General features: G+C 42.3%; 1 protein-coding gene across 2 annotated transcripts in view; it reads left to right on the forward strand.

The window, feature by feature from the left end:
• ATRN (attractin) overlaps positions 1-21,936 on the forward strand; it is a 116,745-nt gene that overhangs the window by 31,968 nt on the left and 62,841 nt on the right. For both annotated transcript variants that reach the window (XM_079333093.1, XM_079333094.1), the window contains exons 4-13: positions 5,509-5,637; positions 7,506-7,711; positions 8,661-8,829; positions 10,146-10,236; positions 11,065-11,308; positions 12,672-12,855; positions 14,949-15,103; positions 18,543-18,627; positions 19,974-20,194; positions 21,477-21,598. In XM_079333093.1, coding sequence (XP_079189219.1) covers positions 5,509-5,637; positions 7,506-7,711; positions 8,661-8,829; positions 10,146-10,236; positions 11,065-11,308; positions 12,672-12,855; positions 14,949-15,103; positions 18,543-18,627; positions 19,974-20,194; positions 21,477-21,598 — 1,606 coding nt within the window. The remainder of the gene's footprint in view (positions 1-5,508; positions 5,638-7,505; positions 7,712-8,660; positions 8,830-10,145; positions 10,237-11,064; positions 11,309-12,671; positions 12,856-14,948; positions 15,104-18,542; positions 18,628-19,973; positions 20,195-21,476; positions 21,599-21,936) is intronic.

Below are 21,936 nucleotides of genomic sequence, written 5' to 3' on the forward strand. Positions count from 1 at the left end.
ACCCTTTTTTTTTTATTTGCTTCTTTAGATGATATTTGAATTTAACTTCATTAGGAGTGAGCTGTGGTGTTCAGTAATCTAAGTTCAGGAAATGGGAGATGCTTCTCATTTTGGTGAAGTACCAGAAAGGATCTGTTGAAAAACACCTTTCTCTGGTACAAAATAAATGCATTGGAATTTTTTAAGAGCAGTGTTTGTATTTTCTCAATTTACTTGGGTTATATTAAATTTGTTATTTCCATAACATATTTCCTTGTTCATTATTTTTGCACCCTTCCAGGAGATTTGCAAGACTGAGCTTTGGACCCTGTAAGCTTTCTAGAAATTCCTTTCTTTCTGAACTAAGTTTTTGTTCCCTCCCTGGCTTTTTATAGTCGTTCCTTGAACCTTCACTTCCTTCACTCTCTTATTGTGTTTTCTTGGCCTTCTGATGCTCATTTATTTTTGTTCACAAGATAATATTTATCCTGAAATATATATATATGTATATAGATATCTTGTATATATATAAGATGATCTTGGGAATCCTCAGCACTGAACTGTAGGGAAGCTTTAAATTGATTTTATCAAATTTTTTTAGCATCAATAAATATTTGCTTAATGCCAGCATTTACAGAGTTCCAGTGTGTGCATTGACTAAACTCCTTGCAGTCTGAGAGCCCCCAGAGTTGTCTGGTCCTGCACATTAAGCTTTTTTTATTAAACAGTGTTAAAAATATCTTTGCTGGTTTATATTTGTGACCACAGGCACAGTGAGTCTGTGTAAATGTGCTGCTTCAAAAATGCAGTAAAAGAACATGGAAAACAAATGCAGCATGTTTGTCAGCACTGATGAAGAAATCTGAATGAGATAAACTCTTGTGCCCAAGACTTTGTCCAGTCAAGGTGTGAATTTATCTTTAGGATGGAGATCTCCTTGAGCCTCTGGGTCAAGGGTCCAGAGACTGGTGTTAAAATAATGGTAAAAAATGAATCTAATACTAATGTCTAGCCACAATCTCTTGCTGCAACCTATGTGTTGTTACCTCCTGTCCTCTTCTTGTGAACCTTTGATATTCCCATCTCTAATCTCTGCTGAGGTAGCTGAGGTCAAAAATTAGGTTTCACTCTTCTTCAGCTGTATCTCCTTGAAGTTAAAGAAACCTCACTCGTTCTACCTCTTTTGGTACATAGATTATATGACTCTCCTCTATTTTTTTTCTTCTATTTCTTCAGTTCTTTGCCAGAGATTGTAACTGACCTTGCTGTCAATGGGAATGTGCATCCAGCTCAGGGGCTTCCAGCAGCAGGAGGACATGGAGCTGCCAGAGCAAGTCCAGGGGGGGCCATAGAGATGCCAAGGGCTGGAGATTCCCTGCTCTGGAGCCAGGCTGGAGAGCTGGGAATGTTCCCTGGAGAAGGGAAGGCTCCAGGGAGAGCTCAGAGCCCCTGAAATGGGTCTGGAGGGGCTCCAGGAAAGCTGGAGAGGGACAAGGCAGGGACAGGACACAGGGAATGGCTCCCATTGCCCAGAGGGCAGGATGGATGGTATTTGGGCAGGAATTGTTCCTGGCAGGGTGGGCAGGGCTGGCACAGCTGTGACTCCCCTGGATCCCTGGCAGTGCCCAAGCCAGGCTGGACACTGGGCTGGAGCAATGGGACAGTGGGAGTGTCCCTGCCATGGCAGGGGTGCAATGAGATGATCTTTAAAGGTTCTTTGAACTCAGGCCATGGTATGTTTCATTGTTTCTCTGATACTGTTTTACTTTCTGCCTCTGACTTCACCAATCCACTTACACAAAATAGATATTATTTTAGTCCAAAGCAGAAGTTTGCCTTTCCCTGGGTGTTACTGGGCAGCTGAGCTGAGTAGGAGTGTTTATTTGTTTTGGAGTAGAGGTGGTTGCAAAATGTTTGGAAACCTTATGAAAGGAAATAAAAGCAGCATGTTGTGAAACATGCTAATCTTGGCCAGAGTCGAGTTGCTCAGAGATTCTGGATCATAATTTAAAGGAAGTTTTGCATGTTCCTTTATCATTCTGATTCTGCATATTGGATTATTTTTCATTGCAGATGTAAATTCTGTTTGTGCTTCTGTTTATTCCATATGATGCTGGGAGCAGGCTGATTTGCTCACTGTTTTGGAGGTTGAACCTGTCAGGGATCTGATTGTTGCCACTCTGTTGTGTTCTTCATGGCTTTCTCTGAAAGAAATTAAAATGCCCCATCCCTGGAAATGTTCTACCCAGGTTGGATGGGCCTTGGTCTGGTGGAAGGTGTTTCTGCCTATGGCAGGGGTGTTTGACTAGATGACCTTTAAGGTGCCTTCTAACCCGGACAATTCTATGATTAAGTTTCCTTAGACTGTTCTTTAGTTATTTACACATGAATCATCAGAAAAAGATGGGAATAAGAGAGTAAATGGGATGCAAGAATATTTTGGAGGTACCTGTGTTCTTACCAAACAAATCCCAAATTTGAGATTTCTGTGAGAAAACAAAGAATTGTCTAGTGATAGTCCTTTTATTAGGAAAGATTACTGAGGAGAATTTTTTGTCTTGTCTTCCACTTATTTTGCACTGCAATATCAGTGATAAGTGCTGAAGAAGAAACCAGAACAAAGCAACTTTTTTCTTGTCCCTGACCTGCAGTTTGCCTTACCCAAATTATTTTCAAATGTTTGTTTTCCTGTGGTGGAGACGTACTGTCCTCCAGTGTCCATTAGAAAGGAATATTAAGAACCAAACAAGAATTTTGTTAGGTTTTTTGTTCTTTGGTTTTGTGGGAGATGATCTTTTGGGAGAGATAAACTTCAGAAATCTCAAATGTTGAAAATGAAACAAGGCACCTTCCAGAGAGATGAAAAGGAATTAATTTTGCTGTTTAGTCCCATATCCTTGAGCAGTGGTGGGAAATTTGGCTTTCTCCTAAGGAAATATTTCTTGAAATGTGTATCAGATGTGCTGGAGTTGTTTAGCTAAAACATGGGATCAGGTTCCAGTGAGTTTTATGGTGTGTTGGTAAAATGAAGGATCTCTTTTTGTCCACCATAAGACTTGTAGTGCAGGAAGGGCTGTTGTGCAGTTTGCAGTGTGATCCCACTGTAGATAACTCGTTCATCTACTATTTTTGGTGCAAAACCCCCCAAATCTGTAGCAAACAGGATCTGGGTGTCTATTCTGTTCTTGGAGCATACCATTTTATTGTATCATGGGGGCAGAAAAATTCAGGTCACAAAAATGTGCTTTTCAGCAAAAAGGTGGTGTGGATAGCTGGGAGTAATTTCCTTGAGTGGATAAACTCATTTACTCTGTCCTAGGAAACTGTCTTGAACTGCATTTGCTTTCTATGCTAAATAGATGAGAAAAGAGGAAAAGTAAGTTCTTCTCAGGGGGTAAATTCTTTTCATCATTGCTTTTTAGTTGATGGTGGCCTTGGGTACTCGGGAGTCACAGACTGGGCTGTGTTCCAGGAGAGGGCTGGAGCTGCCTCTGCTCTGTGACTTGACTTCTCTGCTTGTCACAAAGCTTTGTTGTACATGGATAAAGGCTTTTAAAAACATAAATTCGATAGACTTTGGATTTGTGTCCATTTTGATGCGTTTTGTATGAGGGAGGAATCAACTTTTTGTTTTCGTCAGGCTTCTGGTAAATAAAGAATAAACATTCCCTCTCAGATACAAAGAATTTAGTGCAATAGGGTAATAGGTAATAGTTACTTTTTTCAAAGCTCATTTTAGTTTGTCAGTTTGATCCAATTATTTTGGCAAACCATTATATAAATGTGGAGTGTGTCTGGAATACTTTAGAGAGTCTTGCCCACCATCTTTGCTTCTCTCTGCCAGTCCTGGAAAACTAGAAGACTGTATATCAGAGAACCTGAAAGGGTGAGAGAAACAGCCAAAGGCGTCCAAAAGTCTGAAGCAAAGAATGAGGTGGGAGTTGAGAATGTGACAGGCTGCTATGGTAGAAAAGACAAGAAACATGGATGTGATGAGTCAGGTGGAGCTTATAAAAAACGGGGTGACAGGAAGATGTGGTGCAGATGAGATGCTTGAAGGATGAGACGGCATCCAGAGGGACCTGGACAGGCCCAGGGAGTGGCACTTAGGAACCTCATGAGATTCAACAAGGTCAAATGCAAGGTCCTGCATCAGATTGGAGCAGTCCTGAGTATGAGAACAGACTGTGGGATGGAGGGATGGAGAGCAGCCCTGGGGAGAAGGACTTGGGGATGTTGGTGGGTAAGAGACTGGACATGCCCTGGCCTCGTGAGCTGGGACCCAGAACACCCCCCAGCCCTGAGCTGATCCCAAAGGAAAGGTGGGAATTGTGTCCCTGTGCCCCAGGCTCAGGTGAGACCCCACCTGCAGAGCTGCCCCAGCCCTGGATCCCAAATTCAGGAGGATGTGGAGCTGCTGCAGAGAGTCCAGAGGAGATCATGGAAATGCTGCCAGGATTCTGGAGCCAGGCTGGGAGAGCTGGGAATATTCCCTGGAGAAGGGAAAATTCCAGGGGATGCTCAGAGTCCCTGCAGGGGCTCCAGGAGAGCTGGAATTGGGGACAAGGCCTGGAGGGACAGGACACGGGGAATGGCTCCACTGGGAAAGGGGAGATTGGGCTGGGATCTTGGGAAGGAATTCCTGCCTGGGCTGGGATTCCCAGATTTGCTGTGGCTGCCCCTGGATCCCTGGCAGTGCCAGGTTGGACATTGGGGCAGGGAGCAGCCTGAGATAGCAGAAGGTGTCCCTGCCCATGGCAGGGAGTGGGATGAGATGAGTTTGAAGTCTCTGATTGAAGCTTCTAGTGCAAACCAGTCTGCGATTCTGTGGCTCTGTTCATATTTCTCATGAAAAAGGAACCCAAGAGTCAACAAGTCAAAAATGAGTAGAATAACTCTCTGCTGTTGTAGAGTTAAATTTTTAACCTCACTGCTGCACATTTTTTCAGGAGAAAAGGATATAAATTAGGAGAAAGGAATTGGATAGTAGCATGGATAAATGGTTTATTTAACTGTGCTAACCTGGATGCATTGTCCAGGTCTAAGCATCCGAACTGGATGTCTGGAAGTTGGATTACACATCACCACAGTGCTCTGTACTTGCTTGATATGTCAAAGTCTTTCCCAATCATTTTTGTAGCCCACAGTCAGCAGAAGACCTGGGCTCAGCAGACCTTTACGTTGACTTCATAATACAGATTTTATTCTTTTGGAACACATTAATTTCTGTTTCCAAACATGCTACCTTGTTTCATTAATGGGACCTGCTTAATTAATTAATTGGGAGGGACAGTTTTTTGATAAGGATAACTAGCATTCTAGATAGCTTCAGGTTTTCTCAGGTTAAATACTTTCAATATAGATTTATTTATGATTCCACAAATTCATTATACTTCAAATAATGGAAATACATCAAGCTTAAATTGTTTTATTGAAATTCAGTTATTTTATTGCAAGTACTGGTGCGTTTACTCTTGTTGCTTTGCTCCCTTTAATTTCACTTCTAATATTGGTTTTTTGCTTTTCCAGTGGTCTTATTGTTCCTGAGAAAGACAGCAATGAAACAGTACCCGAAGTTGTAGCTACTTCTGGATATGCTCTTCTACATTTCTTCAGTGATGCTGCCTATAATCTCACAGGGTTTAACATCACCTATAAGTAAGTGGCACCACTCCACAGAGATGCCTCAGGTTGAGCAAAAGGAGTTTTCCCCCTTTCTCGCTTTTTGTCTTGAAATAAGCAATTGTCGTTGAAGTGTCTGATTATGAGCAGACACCTGAAATTAGATTTTTAACTTTATTGTACCCCTACAATAGCTAATAAGTGGCATGTGCTCAATGTTACAACTTGTCTGTTGCAAGTGTGGACAAATGCTAGCTGAGTTTGATTATATCTAATCAACAAGAATTAGTATGTTTTGTGCACATCTGTGCTCATGAGTGTTCTGCAGAGATGTGCACAAACACACTTTTCCATCAGCCTCACATTTCACTTGAGACGCTGGGCTGTAGCTGCTCTTGAGGATCCTCATCCTTGGGATATGCTTTCTTATTCAATCCCTGGATTGAATCCCTTAATCTGGATTCTTCTTGTTCTGGACTGGTTTTATATCCTTTCATTCATATTCTAAACAGATGGGTGCTTTCTGTTCACTGACATGTATTTAGTCCTCATTGATGAGCTTTTGAAAAGCAATTCTGCGTGCTCCCTAATTCATCAACTGCTTTTAGAAAGGTTTTGTATTGAGGTAAATGTGTGGACTTAGAGAGATGGAAGGTTTTGCTTCTGCAGGGTTTGTGAGTGTTGAATTTTTTTGCTCTTACAGATGCACGTTATGTTTGTGCCACATTGGGAGATTTAATTTGGGAGTAACCTGCAGAAGGTGTCACCTCTTTCAGGAAAAAAACGTGGAAAAACTTCAGTCACAGCTACGTTCTTGCAAAAATTGATCTTCTCTTAAAATGAGGAGCTTAGTTTTTGAATATCAAGTCTCAGTGCTTTCATCCTTAGTAAGAACATAAATATGTGCTTAATAATCCACATAATAGTGAATTCTTTAAAAACAGGGGCATCCAGCACCCCTTGAAAGCACTAGAGGAAGATGAGGAGCCTTTGCAAAGTTACTTTGCAATCAGAGGAGCTGAAGAGGCAGCGTTTTCCAGGTCTGGCTGATTGCATAAACCAGGACTCCATCTACTGTCAGCTGTTGGATTTGCACCATTGCAATGAAATAATCTCTTCAAGAACAATATTCTTTTAATTCTTCACTTTCTTCGTAACTTCAGACAATTTTAAGTGCTGTTTTGTGTTATGGTTCTTGGGTTTCCTCATAATAATTTTGCAGTAAATAGATTAAGTGGTACATGACAGTCTTCATAGTCTTCATAGTTACTACTGGGTGTAGGTGCTCAACAAATGATGTCTTGGAGCCAGTGACAGTGAGAACAATGGGTAGTAATTTCTATCTGTGAGTTATTCTGGTTGATACACAAGCAAAAAATGGAGTCTGGAAATTAATATAATCTCAAAATTTGGACCTTTACCAAGGATGTATCTGGTTTTGCCTCAGCTACATTGTAGGTTTTATAAAATCAGAAATTATTCAAACCAGGCATGCCTTCAGCTTGGGTTTCATCTCCAGTTGTTCTCTTGGTAAGCAGATCCCAGAATAGCACCTAATTGTGAGCAATTTAAGTATAAATTGCACAGACACCACAGCAACCTTATATTCCGAGTGAAGTCCTCACTTACTGTTGAGTGTTTTAAGGCAAGTCATTTGCCTTGCAAATGGCTAAAATCATATGGGTAATTTTCTCAGAGGAGCCGAGAGTGTAAGTTGTGAAATTAAGCATTTTATAGGAATAGAGTACAAATCTCTCCAGGTCCATCACACAGCAGGTAGCAGATGAGCGTCTCTTGGTTTGCAATGATTTGCATTAACTTTGTTCAGCATCACTCTTGCCTTTGTTAACAATTGAAGGGAATCTGCTCCCTTCCTGCTGACCTGCTTTGTGCTCTGTCCGCAGTTTCAACACGTGTCCCAACAACTGCTCCGGGCGAGGGGAGTGCAGGCTGAGCAGCAGCGGCGCGGCGCCGCAGTGCGAGTGTGCCGAGCGCTGGAAGGGAGAGGCCTGTGACATTCCCTCCTGCCCGCAGAGCTGCGGGGCGCCTGACAGGGGCCAGTGCAGCCTCAGCGGCTCCAAAGCCTGCTCCTGCTCTGCGGGCTGGCAAGGTGGGTCTGCCGGTGGATGTGCACCACCCATGGCATGCACCTTCTGTCTGTGGAGCTGGCGGTTTGATTGGGAGTGTGTGGGAGTGTTCTGCATGACAAGTACTAGCATTTTGACTAGCAACATCCTATCTGCTTTTTCAATATATAAGATCAGACTTCATTTGGAAGGATGGATATTTGGGAGAGGAGGCTCCAAGGGCTGGAATCTGTCAACTCTGGAGACACTTTGAGAGAGCTGGGGATGTTCAAGTGGAGAAGAGGAGGCTCCAGGGAGACCTGAGAGCCACTTCCAGTGCCCAAATGGCCTCTGTGAGAGCTGAAGAACGACTTTGGACAAGGGCCTGGAGTGCCAGGACAAAGGGGAATGACTTTAAATAGAAACTGGGTTGTTTTAGGTTGGATATAAAGAAGAAGTTTTTTACAATGAGAGTGATGAAATCGTGGCACAGGGTGCCCAGAGGAGCTGTGGCTGCCTCATCCCTGCAAGTGTGCAGGTTGGACAGGGCTTGGAGTAAACTGGAGCACTGGAAGGTTTTCCTGCCCATGGCAGGGTGGTGGAAAGGGCTCTTTCCAACCCCTCCCAGTCTGTGATTCTGTGTTTTTTATGATTGCTTCTAAAAGTGACTTTGTCACCATCCAAAGTGGGACCAAGCTCTGGTGTGCAGGCATCCCTTCATACCTCATTCTTACGCAGCAAATTTGAGCCTGGTTGCCATAGCTGACCTGTGTGAAGATGTAAAATGCTTTGTTCTCATGTTCAGCTGAGCTGACCATCCACATCCAACTTAGCAGTGATTTGGTCTGAACATACATTTTGCCTTTGCAAAGCCTCCTGCCATCTAAGAATTGCTCTCATATTGAATGCAGTCAGCTACAGCACTAGCAGGAGATTGACCTCCAGCCGAAATGCAGCTTGGAAAAAAAAAGTTTTTAAACCTTTTTTTCCCAGGTCCTGGCTGTTCAATTCCTCTTCCTGCAAACCAGTCGTTTTGGACCAGGGAGGAATACACTCTTCCAAAACTTCCTAGAGCATCTCACAAAGCTGTCATCCATGACAATAAAATGTGGATTGTTGGAGGCTATGTCTTCAATCATTCTGACTCTCAGAAGGTTTTAGCGTGAGTATAAACCCTGATAATAAAAACTACAGAGAGGAACTTAGATTTGAGAGTTATTTTTTAGAAATGCCACCTGATGTGCTTTGCTTTGGTCTATGCTTCATCTCCAAGGGAAAACAGCTGTAATAAAAAGTCAGGCTCACATTTGAGATGGGGGAAATTCTTGCTAAGGGCTGCTAATTTTGGAAAAGAAAAGCATAAGGTTCCTGATGTTCAGTGATTTTTCGATTAATCTGTGTCTGACAGAATTTAACTATTCTCTGTGTATTTCTGGGCCAGCTCCTAAATGATATCTAGCCTCATATTCAAAGAGGGTAGTTTTGTTTCAGTGTTTTTAGCCCTTCCCTGTGTTGTGTCTGTGTGACTTAAGTTTTTGGCTCCCTAATTAACACATACTGATTACTCTGGATGGTTATTCACCAAACAAGGAGTGGCATTAGGATGAGGTTATTTATGCAAATGTTTGAGGAGATTCAACAGTAACTAAAATACCAAGTAATAATTGTGTACTTCATGGAAATTCTCAATTTAAAAAAACTCAGCTTTTGTGTTGCATTAGGGCAGATGTGAGGATCTCACATACCTCACTTTGATGGACCTAAGTGAGAGCTGTGTATTCTGCACTCACATCCTGAGGTAATAGTTCTTCTAGGGGAAGAGGAGCGGAAAAGACTCATTTAAATGTAGAACTGTTGCTAGTTGCACCCACAATTTACTCCTCCAAAGTCACACCTTGTTTTTTAATAGGATACACTGTGGCTTTGTTGAATGCTTTCTCTCAGAGGTGATTTTATCTCACAAGGCCCTAAGCCTGGCAAATATAGTGCCTTATTTTGAATAAGAAGCTACAAGCCATTTTTAGGGCAGAGGGTTTATGTTATTTTAAGCATGAATGGCAAAGACATAATTAAAAAGTGCTTTTAACCACTGGCAGAGTTTTTATAATCAAGCAGCTGGAAATTACCTCAGTTTAGTGTAAAGTTTTCCTACTTTTTGAAGGAGAGGTGGTGTAGGTTGTGACAGCTTAATAGGCAATGTGTTAGCTCTTGGGTTTATATGGAAAAGAAAACAGGGCAAAGGAAATCAATATGTGGATGTTGAATAAGAGAGCAGGCTCAACTGGATTTTTTTAACCCATAAGTAGTTTGTGCTTTGTGCATGCTGAAATCATGGCAGGATATATTATTTCAGTAAATAATTATATCTGACATATTATATTGGTAAATATTTTTCCTCAAATCTTAGAAAAGGCAAGCAATCATATTCTCAGCTTTAATGTCTATTCCTTGGAAAATAATTCGGTTTTTATTATTCAGGTATGATCTTATTTCTGAAGAGTGGCTTCCACTGAACAACTCTGTGAACTCAGTGGAGATGAGATATGGTCATTCATTGGCATTGCACAAGGTAAGTTCAATGTTCCAGATTCACTTCCCAGCTGGTTTCCCCTTCCCTCCTGCTTCCCACTCCTTCTCCCAGATCAGTCTTGCTTTGAGAGAAGCATTCCTCATTCAGAAGCTTGTCCATGCTTAGCCCAGGCCGTACACTTGTGCTCAGGGAGTCTTTGGGTGAGTGTCCTAGAAGTCTGTAGTGTCTCTGCCTGTGTGTTCCTTCTTTGCTCTTTTTCCAGAGACTTTGAGGATGACTGAGGTCAGTGAGTCCATTATTTCCTTCTTGCGTTCTGTGCCTGAGGCTGAGTTTGCTGGAGTTCAGCTGATTCCCCAGCTGCCTTTTATGTAGATCATGTGAATAGTCTTATGAGCTCTGCTGTCCAAGACACTAAAGCAGATCTGGGGGATTACAGATTTTTGTTACTTGCTCTGCAAGTAAACTTGTGAATCTGATCTTTCAGCATCAGACACAGCAAGTGGATTTGACTGTTTTTACGTCCTTTCTCACTTGTGTGCCTTGCTGTGAGTGCAGGCCACGTCAGAGCAGGGATGGCAAAGTCTTTGGAAAGGAAATGAGCTGATCCTTTATTGGCCTTTGGCTTTTGGAATGCTATTTAGCGCAAACAGTACAGGCCTGTGCAAAACTTAATCATAATCAAAAAACTGCACACACTGTCGTTCACGAACAGAGCACTTGAGGAACCTCAAAGCATGGAAATTCATTATGGAATCACAAAATGGTTTGGGTTGGAAGGGACCTTAAAGATGATCTGGTCCCAAGCTTCATTCCTTACCAAACAGCTGTTTCCTAAACGCTGGCCTCACGTTATCTGACTCCTTTCAGGACGACATCTACATGTATGGCGGGAAGCTGGACGCGACGGGGAACGTGAGCAGCCAGCTGTGGGTGCTGCACATCCCGCGGCAGAGCTGGGCCACCGTCACCCCGCGGGCCAAGGAGCAGCACGCCGTGGTGGGGCACTCGGCTCACATCGTCACCCTACGGGACAACAGCACTGTCATGCTCGTGCTCTTTGGCCACTGCCCCCTCTACGGCTACATCAGCAGCGTGCAGGAGTATAACCTGGGTGAGTGAGGAGGGGGCCCTCCTGCCGTCGCTCCAGCTCCAAGAGCTGCTTTGAAAGTGGCTTAGATGACTCACACGGGCACGCGTGTTCTCCTCCTCCTCTTTGTATTTACAACATATGTGTCTAACCCAGTGAGCAGGCAGCCATGTGCCTCCAGCTTTACACATGCTGTTAGGTCCCAAAGACATAAAGCTGTAATTGAGAGGTAAAGCAGGGTAACTCGGGGACAGTTTAGATTGAGTTTCCTCTCTCCTTCTGACAAAGCAAACACTTCTGAAATTATTTTTGAATTCTGCAATTATAATAATGGCTGCAACAATGCTTAACCTGACACTCACGTCCCCAGCAGCAGATGCTGTAGGAAACAGGTGCTGAATATCTGGTGTCCCGTATCCTTGATCTGACCCCCATATCCTGCAAAGGTCCAGTCTCTGATTTTAGGATCCACAGATTTCTAGTATTACCAGTGGAGAAGCACATGAAGCTTTCCAGGTAAACTGAACTTCTACCTAACCCAGAAAGGGAGGCATGTTCCTGGTTCCACAGGCCATGTAGAGATTGTAGTTAAGCACAGGAAGCTCATTTCAGGAATGTGCTTGTTGTTCTCAAGAGTAGTGGCCCTGTCTGCACTTTGGACCTGTTATCTTTGTCCTCCAATCATGCTGATCCAAGGGATCTGCTGGAGCCTGATTCTCTGGAGTCCATGTGAGCGAAATTTCTTCCTCTGGGAGAAATCCAGAGAGAACCAGGGTGTGTAGGGCAGTGATTTGTTTCTGCCGTGTGTGATCTGGCAGACTGTTCAATTCCTTTGCCTTTTGTGTGCCTGCTCTGGCCTGGAGTTGGGAAGCTTGTATAAGGTTTCATTCAGCACTTACTACAGCAATTTGGTGTGTAATGTGGTATTTTTATTTCAGTTGCCATTATAATATGTCTAAAGTGCTTCAGACCAATGTTATTTTAGTGAGTGACATATAGGATCAGTAATCATATATTAGTTTTTAATGGCAGTGTTCTTCACAGTCAGGCTTGGCTTCAGTGCTGTCTGGGTTTATATATATATATATATAAACCTGGCATTTTCATGTCATGAAATGCAATCCATTATTTGTCTGCTTTTTATTCCTCATTTACTTAGCTTGTCTGCAAAACATAATAAATGACTGCGGAAGAGCTATTTTTGCTCTAATTAAAAATACCTGGCTATGTTTCTTGACAACAGACTTCTTGAAGGAGGATATTTTTGGGTTAGAAGTGATAGAGGCAGTGTCTAGATCTGAGTCAGGGGAATCCCAATGTATTTCACCATGTTGTTGATGAGTTATTAAGGGACAGAAATTAACCATGCTTTGTCACTCATTTTCAGGGACGAATACCTGGAGCATCCTACAGACAAGCGGAGCTCTGGTGCAGGGAGGGTATGGTCACAGCAGTGTTTATGATCCAAACACAAGAGCAATCTACATCCACGGGGGTTACAAAGCATTCAGTGCCAACAAGTACAGGCTGGCAGATGATCTGTACAAGTATGAAGTTGATTCCCGTATGTGGTAAGTGGTTCTTCTTCTGTCTTTTTCCTGTTTACTGCCCTGTCAGTTTTGCTTGTAGTGAACAAGAGGATGGATATTTGATAAGGGTGAATTCAGATAGATGCTGTCCTCTTGGGTCTCTTGTTTTTATGTCCCCTTATGAATAGAGAATGATATAATCAATATAATCAAGGCTGTGAACAAACCAAGAAATCAATTTTAATCTATTGTTTGATTCAAACTGAAAAGAAAAATTATTTGATGTTTTTTCTTGCTAGCCATACAGCCTGTGCATATGAGTGCAGTTACTGCAGTCATGTGAGTGATAATCCATTCTGCAGTTAAGACTGTAAAAGAATTTCTAATATAACCCTATTTTCTTCTGGCCCTGTAACTACTTGGAATGTTCATTTCTTAAGCTGAAATCTTCTGTGATTTGTTTCTGCCCAAAGGTGAGTTTTATTAAAAAAGTTATAGCCACACTCTACAGCCTGAAGCAAGAGGTGAAATACATTTTCCTTAATTCTGTGTTTTTCTTAATGTTGATTCTAAAGGCTCCTGACAAAAAGGAGACTGTCTTTTGGGTTAACACATGTAAATTTGACTCACTACATCTCTTACTGGGTGTTAAAATAGCTTGTGTTTCTGCAACATGTTTGTGAGTCTGTACTGATGAGGAAGGTAATAAGTGACTAATTTCCAAGCTCCCTCCTTCCCACTCAGTTGTACACACAGAAATAACCCCACTTCTGTGGGATGATAGTTTGTGAGGATAGTGCAGAAGGCAATTTTCCTCAATGAATTATAGCTGTACTGATTGACCCTTGGCTTTATTCTTCAGTGATTTAGGCCCTCTCTTCCTTGTTAAATCACATAAGCTTCCCATGAACTCTCTTCTTGCTCCTCCAGGTCCCTCTGAACAAATCCTGTCCCTCAGGCATATTAACCACACATTCAACTTGATGTCCCTTAGTAGAAGGGACTTTAAAACTCAACTCATCCCACCCCTGCCATGGGCAGGGTCACCTTCTGCTGTCTCAGGCTGCTCCCAGCCCCAGTGTCCAACCTGGCCTTGGGCACTGGCAGGGATCCAGGGGTAGCCACGGCTGCTCTGGGAATTCCAGCCCCTCCCTACCCTCCGAGGCAGGAATTGCTTCCCAAGATCCCAGCCCAATCTCCCCTTTCCCAGTGGAGCCATTCCCTGTGTCCTGTCCCTCCAGGCCTTGTCCCCAATTCCAGCTCTCCTGGAGCCCCTCCAGGTCCTGCAAGGGGCTCTGAGTTCTCCCTGGAGCCTTCCCTTCTCCAGGGAACATTCCCAGCTCTCCCAGCCTGGCTCCAGAATCCTGGCAGCATTTCCATGATCTCCTCTGGACTCTCTGCAGCAGCTCCACGTCCTCCTGAATTTGGGATCCAGGGCTGGGGCAGCTCTGCAGGTGGGGTCTCACCTGAGCATGAGGGCACTGGAGCAGAATCCCCTCCTTCAACACAAATCCTCTCAGAAAAGTAGGAAAATCCTCCAAAAGATGACTCTCTGTTCAGTGCCATCAATCCTAGTGGTTAAAGTGGTGTTCAGTGGTGAGTTTGATTAGTGCTTCCCACGATTATGTCACTGATGAGCCAGTGTGTTGTGCAGGTATTAACCTTCAGGGCTCCATTTTCAGGAGCTGTATAGATTTCCTTAAATTAGAATTTTTAGTTGTGAACAACAGATGCTTCCCAGTGTGAAAGAATTCTTTGGGTTTCTATAAAAGCAGCGTTACTGCAAAATATTGGTGTCTTCCTAGACTGGCTATATTCAAAAGGCAGGTTAATGTGAAAACTTGAGAATCCCTAGGGAAAGAAATGATTTGAAGATCTATAGCTTTAGAAAGAAGCTCTCATAGATATTTCTCCTACAAATTGGCAAAGTAAATGGAAAGATGAGAATGGAATTACAGGTAGAATTGAACAGTGTGGAATGTAATTGTTAAGCACCTCATTAGGAAAAGTAATTAGATACTATCACCCTCTTCCCTGCACTCTCAAAATGTTCTTAAGCTTGGGTTTATGGAGTGTTTTGCCTTTGCCAGGTACTTAGCAGTCTCACTAATACATATATTTTTGTTTCTGTGAAGGACTATTCTGAAAGACAGCCGATTTTTCCGCTACTTGCACACAGCTGTGATAGTGAGTGGGACCATGCTGGTGTTTGGAGGAAACACTCACAATGACACCTCCATGAGCCACGGAGCCAAGTGCTTTTCTTCAGATTTTATGGCCTATGATATTGGTAAGTTCTTGCAGAAGTGATGAAAACCCCCCAAATACTTGGCTATTCCCAGGGAGCTGTCCTCAGTTTGTCTGCAGAATCACTGGTTTATGTGTGGATGTGTTATCCCAAATGGTGCTGGGCACAGGGATGTGCAATCAGGAGAGGCTCATTAGCTTGTTACAGAATTCCAAGCAAATGAGCTGCAGTGATTTCCAGTTAGAGACAGCAGCAGTTCCTTTTTCAACAGTCTATATACAACCTTGGGCATTAAGTATTTCCTACTATCTAATGTGCATCTTCCCTGGCCCAACTTGATGCTGTTCCCTGTCCTGCTCAGTCATAAATCTATTCTGGTATTTTGAGTGTGTTTTAATCTGTGATTGATCAAAAATTCAAGTTCTTAGGACAGTTACAAGCACTAGATCCTGCTGAAACTCAGCCTGTACTGCTCTTACTTTAACTGCTTTTTTCAATGATAAAGCCAAATTATTAGGTTGGATTTTCTGAGCTTCAATAGCCAGGAGAGGGCAGCATTTATTTGTAGATTTTGATTCCAGAGATGGTGGAACAAGGAAGAAGAGGTGAAATTACATAAAAGAAGCTACATACATACCCAGATAATTCACACTGGGGAAAAACACCACTCCCTAATCTGACATTCACATTTGCTCTCAGAATTGCCCTAAATGTGGCTTCCCTGAAATAATCCTGTAAATTTGAAATCTCAAAGTGACTGTCCACCCAGACCTCACCCTGGTTTGTGAGAGGAAAATGCAAGTGAATACTTGGGTCATCAGGGTTTGGTATCCTTGTGTCCTTTCGCTCTCTGTTACAGCAGTTATTCCATTCTGCCTCCCGTGATTTCTAGTCACACCCCTTTGGAATCATTGTGTGCTCCTAGCCTTCTAGCTAGCTTTATTTTTACATGCTCCCATTGGTCTCCATGGGAATAAGCCCATATAACCCCCGTTATCTATCCCTTGATGTTCCCAAGGCACAAGTTACCCAGGAGAAAATCAAACAAGTTGATACTGAGAGCCTTCCATGGAGAGGCTTAATAATTGTCTTTATTCCCTACTTTTATGGTATGCTGTCTGGCTGGTTTACTTATTTTTTACGTCTTGTTGATTAGCCATTGTCATTGATTAATGATCACAGTGATGGTTGAGAGACTGGAGTGGAATTAAACCCAGACTGAAACAAACGCTTCAAACCTAGGTCTTCTCCTTAACCTTTGCCATTAAAGCTTTCTTTGGTGATAACTAATTTTATTCACATCATCAAATTTTTCTGGTTTTCCCTCCTTAAATTTCCAAGTAATTGGAGCACATGCATTGAGTATTGGGAGGACATAAAATCTTTTTTCTGTGTGGGGCAATGCTAACAGCTTGCACTGAGATGTGTGCTGGAGGTGAGCAATAAAAATTCTTGAATGTTTCTTATCCTTTATCCTCTACTTGATTAGGTTGGGGCATATTCAGTCCCACTTTTGTCTGGATGCTGCCTAGTTTAGGAAGGTTTCAGGATGACAGTCTGTGTTCATGTGTTATTCTCGATTCTCAGGACAAGTCTTTAGATTGTTGACAGTTTGGTTGGGCGAGCACTTGGGCAGAGCTGTCTCAGTATTTTCTGTATTTTCTGCACACTGAAATGGCCAGTTAGCTCTTCTTCTATCACCAAAATTGGTCTCTCTGGCCTTTGTCAAAAGGTTTCCTGCTCTGCAGCAGTTTTGGGTGGAAAAATACCTCACCTAACCTTCCACCTGCTACTTACGTAAAGGTGCTGCTTTTGAATTGGTCTTTTCTCCCCACAGAAGAAAAACTAAAACTCTTGTATTTACCCCATCAAAATTCTGATGACAAACACAGGGAGAGGCTGGATGTCTTCGTAGCTGACATGTTCTGTTTGAACAGTACATTTAATAAATCCTGGCATTGTAAGTTCTAGGTTAAGTCAGAAAGGAGAAGATTCTTTGTAGTCTCAGAATTACTCTGTTTTTCCAGTGCTTGATCTCTGGTTAAAAATGGGAAAGAAACTTAGAAAGCAAAATATTCCTGGCCTTCTATTAATGTAGAAAAACATGTTTCTGGGCCTCACATAACACTCAACTTTAGGGCTAAAAAATTGCAAATTGCTTTCCAATTTTTCTGAAATCACCTATTAAAAATTGGAACTGTCATGCTTGGCTTGGGAGTGAGGCTGAGCTAGGTTAAATTCTTTGAAAATGGAACAAATGACATGTAAAAATAAAATTCTAAATCACAGTTTATCAAAGTACTAAATCTAACTGTGTCTTCTATCTTTTCTTTACCAGCACTCTTGAACAAAATTGCTCTGCATCTGTTGTTTTATCCAACAATTCTCCAATTAAATTTAGTAAAAAATTAAAACTTTGTTTTTCTTTGCCCTTTTAGTTTATCCATGGACTAGTTTGGCTTGTGGGCTTTTTTTTTTTCCCAGGGGACCAGTCCATGACACAATGGTTTTATCTCATATTAAAGAATCTTTGAGGGCTCTGTAGATCTTTACAGAAAATTGACTTTTCTGTCTTAATTGCATAAATTGCTTCCAAGTGCCTCTAGGGTATTTGCCCCCAAGGTGATCCATTCCCTTTATGAAGTTTAAGTGTTATGAATTGGACTGACTTTTCCTACATTTGTTCCTTTGCTCAGTGGGTTAGATGTTTCTTAATTTGTTTTTTTTTTTTTTTCTATCATGCTACCCAAAGGAAAAATTTACCTGAGAAACCAAGAAAAAATGAAGCAGAACTTACAAATTTTATGCTAATAGAAAAGATGGCATAATCTAACATTGTATTAAAAGAGAAAAACAGCCACAAATTCTTAAGCTATCATGAGTGAAAAATATTTTTTTAAAACATGGATATCAGCCCTCTGGGAACATAATGGCAGTGGAAAAATAAAAAAAGATAAGTCTCTGCTCTCAGTCATACTGGTTTGAGGCAAAGCTGCAATTAATTAATGTATAGATAGATAAAAACCAGAACTTCTTACATTGTGAAAAATCCTACTAGTAAAGGAGGAAAAGCAACTTCTTGTCCTGTTCCCAAATCCCCCAGTGTCCCCTCCTGGCAGGGAGCTGTGCAGAGCCACAAGGTCCCTGAGCCTCCTTTGCTCCAGCTGAGCCCCTTCCCAGCTGCTCAGGGATTCTCCATTCCCTTCCCAGCCCCTCAGGGATTCTCCATTCCCTTCCCATTTCCCTCAGGAATTCTCCATTCCCTTCCCATTTCCTCAGGGATTCTCCATTCCCTTCCCAGCTCCTCAGGGATTCTCCATTCCCTTCCCATTTCCTCAGGGATTCTCCATTCCCTTCCCAGCCCCTCAGGGGTTCTCGGCCCTTTCCCCTCCAGCCCCTGGGGGTGTTTGCAGATTATGGCGGGTCCCTTGTGCTCGTTCATTTGCCGATAAACGTTTCCGATCGGGTTTTTCCCTGGCAGCCTGCGATCGGTGGTCGGTGCTGCCCCGGCCGGCGCTGCACCATGATGTGAACAGGTTTGGGCACTCCGCCGTGCTGTACAACAGGTAAGGGCACAATTCCCGGCGTCTGGCACAAAGCTCCTTGTCCGCAGAGGTTTGGGCTGGATGGGCTTTGGAGCAGCCTGGTCTAGTGGAAGGTGTCCTTGCCTATGGCAGGGGAATGAGGGGGAATTTAAGGCTCCTTCCCACCCAAACAACTTGGAAAACTTTCACGTCTTCACTCTCGTAATGTCTTCAGTAGGCACCTGTTCCTATCAGCCCTTCTTCACTTGGCTAAACTATCTCAGCTCACTTAGTTTTTCCAATAATTTGATTTTTTAAAGTTATTTTTATAAATATTTATGCTTTTATTTATTTTGTACATAGTTGTGCATTTCACATTTATTTTTTAGCTGCACTGACAACATTTATTTCCAAATCTGATTTTCACTCATGCTTTTTAAAATTTGTCCATGTTTAACTTTACACGCCTTATCCTGTGGGGCTGTTCTTCCCCAGGCACATGATGTCTGGTATTTAGGTGAAATCTTAGGTGAGATTTTGGCTGCTAAGCCTTACAGACTGTAGTGGTATCCCTTCTTCCAGACGATCAGCTGTTTGTGAATCAGTGCAACCAAGTTTGAAAAATTCATGTCATAGGAGGTCTAAAATAGAAATACTTACTGTTCAACCAGAACTTCTGTTTTCAGTTGCCTTGGCCTTTTTTCACTGTATTTTTAAAAGAGCTTTGACAGACACAGATGCATAGAGAATTTTTGTGTGACATTTTTATGTAACTACTAAAATTTAAAGTTTTGCCTGGTGCAGCTGTGATACTGAAGGAGGTTTGAAATCTTCCGCTCCTCCCCCCACAAAATATTATTTGTTTTGGTAGTTGTTTTGGGTTTTTAGTCGACACAATGACTTTGCTCTGTTGTTACTAGCCACGAAAAGTATGGTTTTCCTGCAGAGGAGCAGAGAGAGTGACAGCACCAAATTGTTTTGTCACAGTTTCTGAACTCTGGTTTAATGCAATGATACCATCTCCAATATTTAGCCTTCCTCTGTCTCTTGCCAGCGCAGACTACAGGAGGATCCCACATTTTGCAGAATTTCATGTATAGTCATGTTTATCAGGTCCCCACAGAGTTTTGGCTGAAGGGGGAAGATCACTTGATGACCTTGAATAGCTTTGACTCTGTGTTGAGTCTCTCAGGCTTATCTGAAACTTGTCTGAAATTTGTCTGACCTTTTCTTTAGTGCCTCGCTTAACAGAGAGCTATTTATTTGGATTTATATATGCTGGCATGTAATAAAGCACTTCCCTCAGCCCTTAAATCCCATTTACCTGGAGCAGTACTCTGTCCATGAAAACAGCCGCGTTTTTCTCTCTTCACTTCCATGTTGTCCAGCACCATGTACGTGTTTGGAGGCTTCAACAGCCTCCTCCTGGGTGACATGCTGAAGTTCACTCCTGAGAGCTGTGAGGCCTTTGCCAACGAGTCCTCCTGCCTGCGGGCAGGTCCAGGTGTCAGGTGTGTGTGGGCTGCCCGCCCTCCTCACTGCGTCCCCTGGGAAAACGCGACGGAGCAGCAGCAGCAGCAGGTCCTGGAAGAGTGTCCTCCCAAGCCAGGTATGTGTCACGTTCTTCCCCTTCCCTCTTGTGATCCCCCCCACTATGAAATGCAGCAATTCCTTTTCCTGAAAGGCTTGCAGGTTCTTTTTCTGTTCCAAAGTCTGTCCCGTGTTAATTGTATGCCATTACAAAGTCAGGTTTTAGATGGGGGCCTGTGGTTGTGTTTCCATCTGTCCTGGGGGCCCTTCCTCTGGCCAAGGGTCGTGGAGATGGGGAGGTTTTTCTGTCTCCAACTCCTGAAGCTGCTTGTTCATGAGATCTTTCTCCTACCTTGCTTTTTGAATTTACTTTTCTATCTCTAACAAGCATTGCCAGCCAGGAATTGGGCCTGGACCATCATTCTCTAAATGTTTGTTCCAAGAATTGACCTTGTGAAAGCCAAGAATTTGCTGAAGAGTGCCACAGGGCAAGGAAGGGCATCTGGATCTGGTGGAGTGGAGTTACTCTGTACTCTTCAAAAGAGACAGCAGGAACACTGCTTTAGGATAACTTAATTTATATTTTTGGGGGAAGGGTTTGGTACTAGATGATATTTACGGTCCCTTCCAACCCAAACCATTCTGGGATTCTATGATTCTTTGTATGGAGGCACATAAAATGAATTAATGTTTTAAGGTCTGATTCCTGTATTTCTACTTAGGATATTTTTAAACAACTTTATTCTGATACATTCATTGCTCTGAATTTCCACTTAGGATATTTTTAAACAACTTTATTCTGATACATTCATTGCTCTGAATTGATTATACAACCCTTGATTCTGTAACAGATGTGCAGCCTTTAATTATTTTATAGAAACTGATGTTAGGGGATATTGCCTTGCTGGGCTCTCAATGTACAATAAGTTTTTACAAAACGCAGGTAATAAATAATTGGAAAGATGAATGAAAAGTTCAAGCTTCACATGGAAATGCTCCACTTAAAAGCCAGGCTTTCAGGAAGATGGCCATGTGGTGGGAGATGGACACTGTCCTTATGGAATATCCTCTGGCATCATTTCCCTGGGCATTAATGTATCTTAGTTCATGTGTTTCTATGTTTTAGTACATTATTTTCTGGTGGTGTGTTTTAGGGCTTCTTGGGCACTAAAAATGATTGCTGTTATAAATAAAAGCAATTTTCTATCAGTTCAAACATATGAAAGTACCTGATTTTAGTTGCTAACAGAAAATCTACAGGCACTGCTGCTCGGTTGTATCTTTTGCTGTAACTAATCAAGTTCTTAGAGCTCTGTCAGGAAATGCCTATTTTTGGTCATGCAGGTTTTTTTCTTTAATAGTTGTAGACAATGAAAAATGTGATCAGATTACAGACTGCTATAGCTGCACAGCCAACACAAACAGCTGTCAGTGGTGTTCTGACCAGTGTATCCCAGCACACAACAACTGTACAGAGGAACAGGTAATGGCTCTTAACACTTTCTTAGTTTAAATTTACCCTTTGGAATAGCAAATGTCCATGTTTTCATCTGCTGATGTTATGATCCCTGTTTTGTTATTCCCAGCGCATGTCTAGCTCAAAAGTACTACATGCTTGGATTTTTTCAGTTTGATCCAAGGACTTTTGCATGGAATTTTCCAATGACTTTAGGAGGACAGCTGTGGCAGGGGAAGAGGTGGAGATTTCACCATGATATGATTATTCATTAATCACATTTGATATCAATAGGGCTTTTCCTAGAGAAATAAATAAATAAATAAATAAAAAGCTTTAGTATAGAAAATATGACAGGTGTTGTT

This window comes from Erithacus rubecula, assembly GCF_903797595.1.
Source record: "Erithacus rubecula genome assembly, contig: scaffold_141_arrow_ctg1, whole genome shotgun sequence".
In the NCBI taxonomy this organism is placed as follows: domain Eukaryota; kingdom Metazoa; phylum Chordata; class Aves; order Passeriformes; family Muscicapidae; genus Erithacus; species Erithacus rubecula.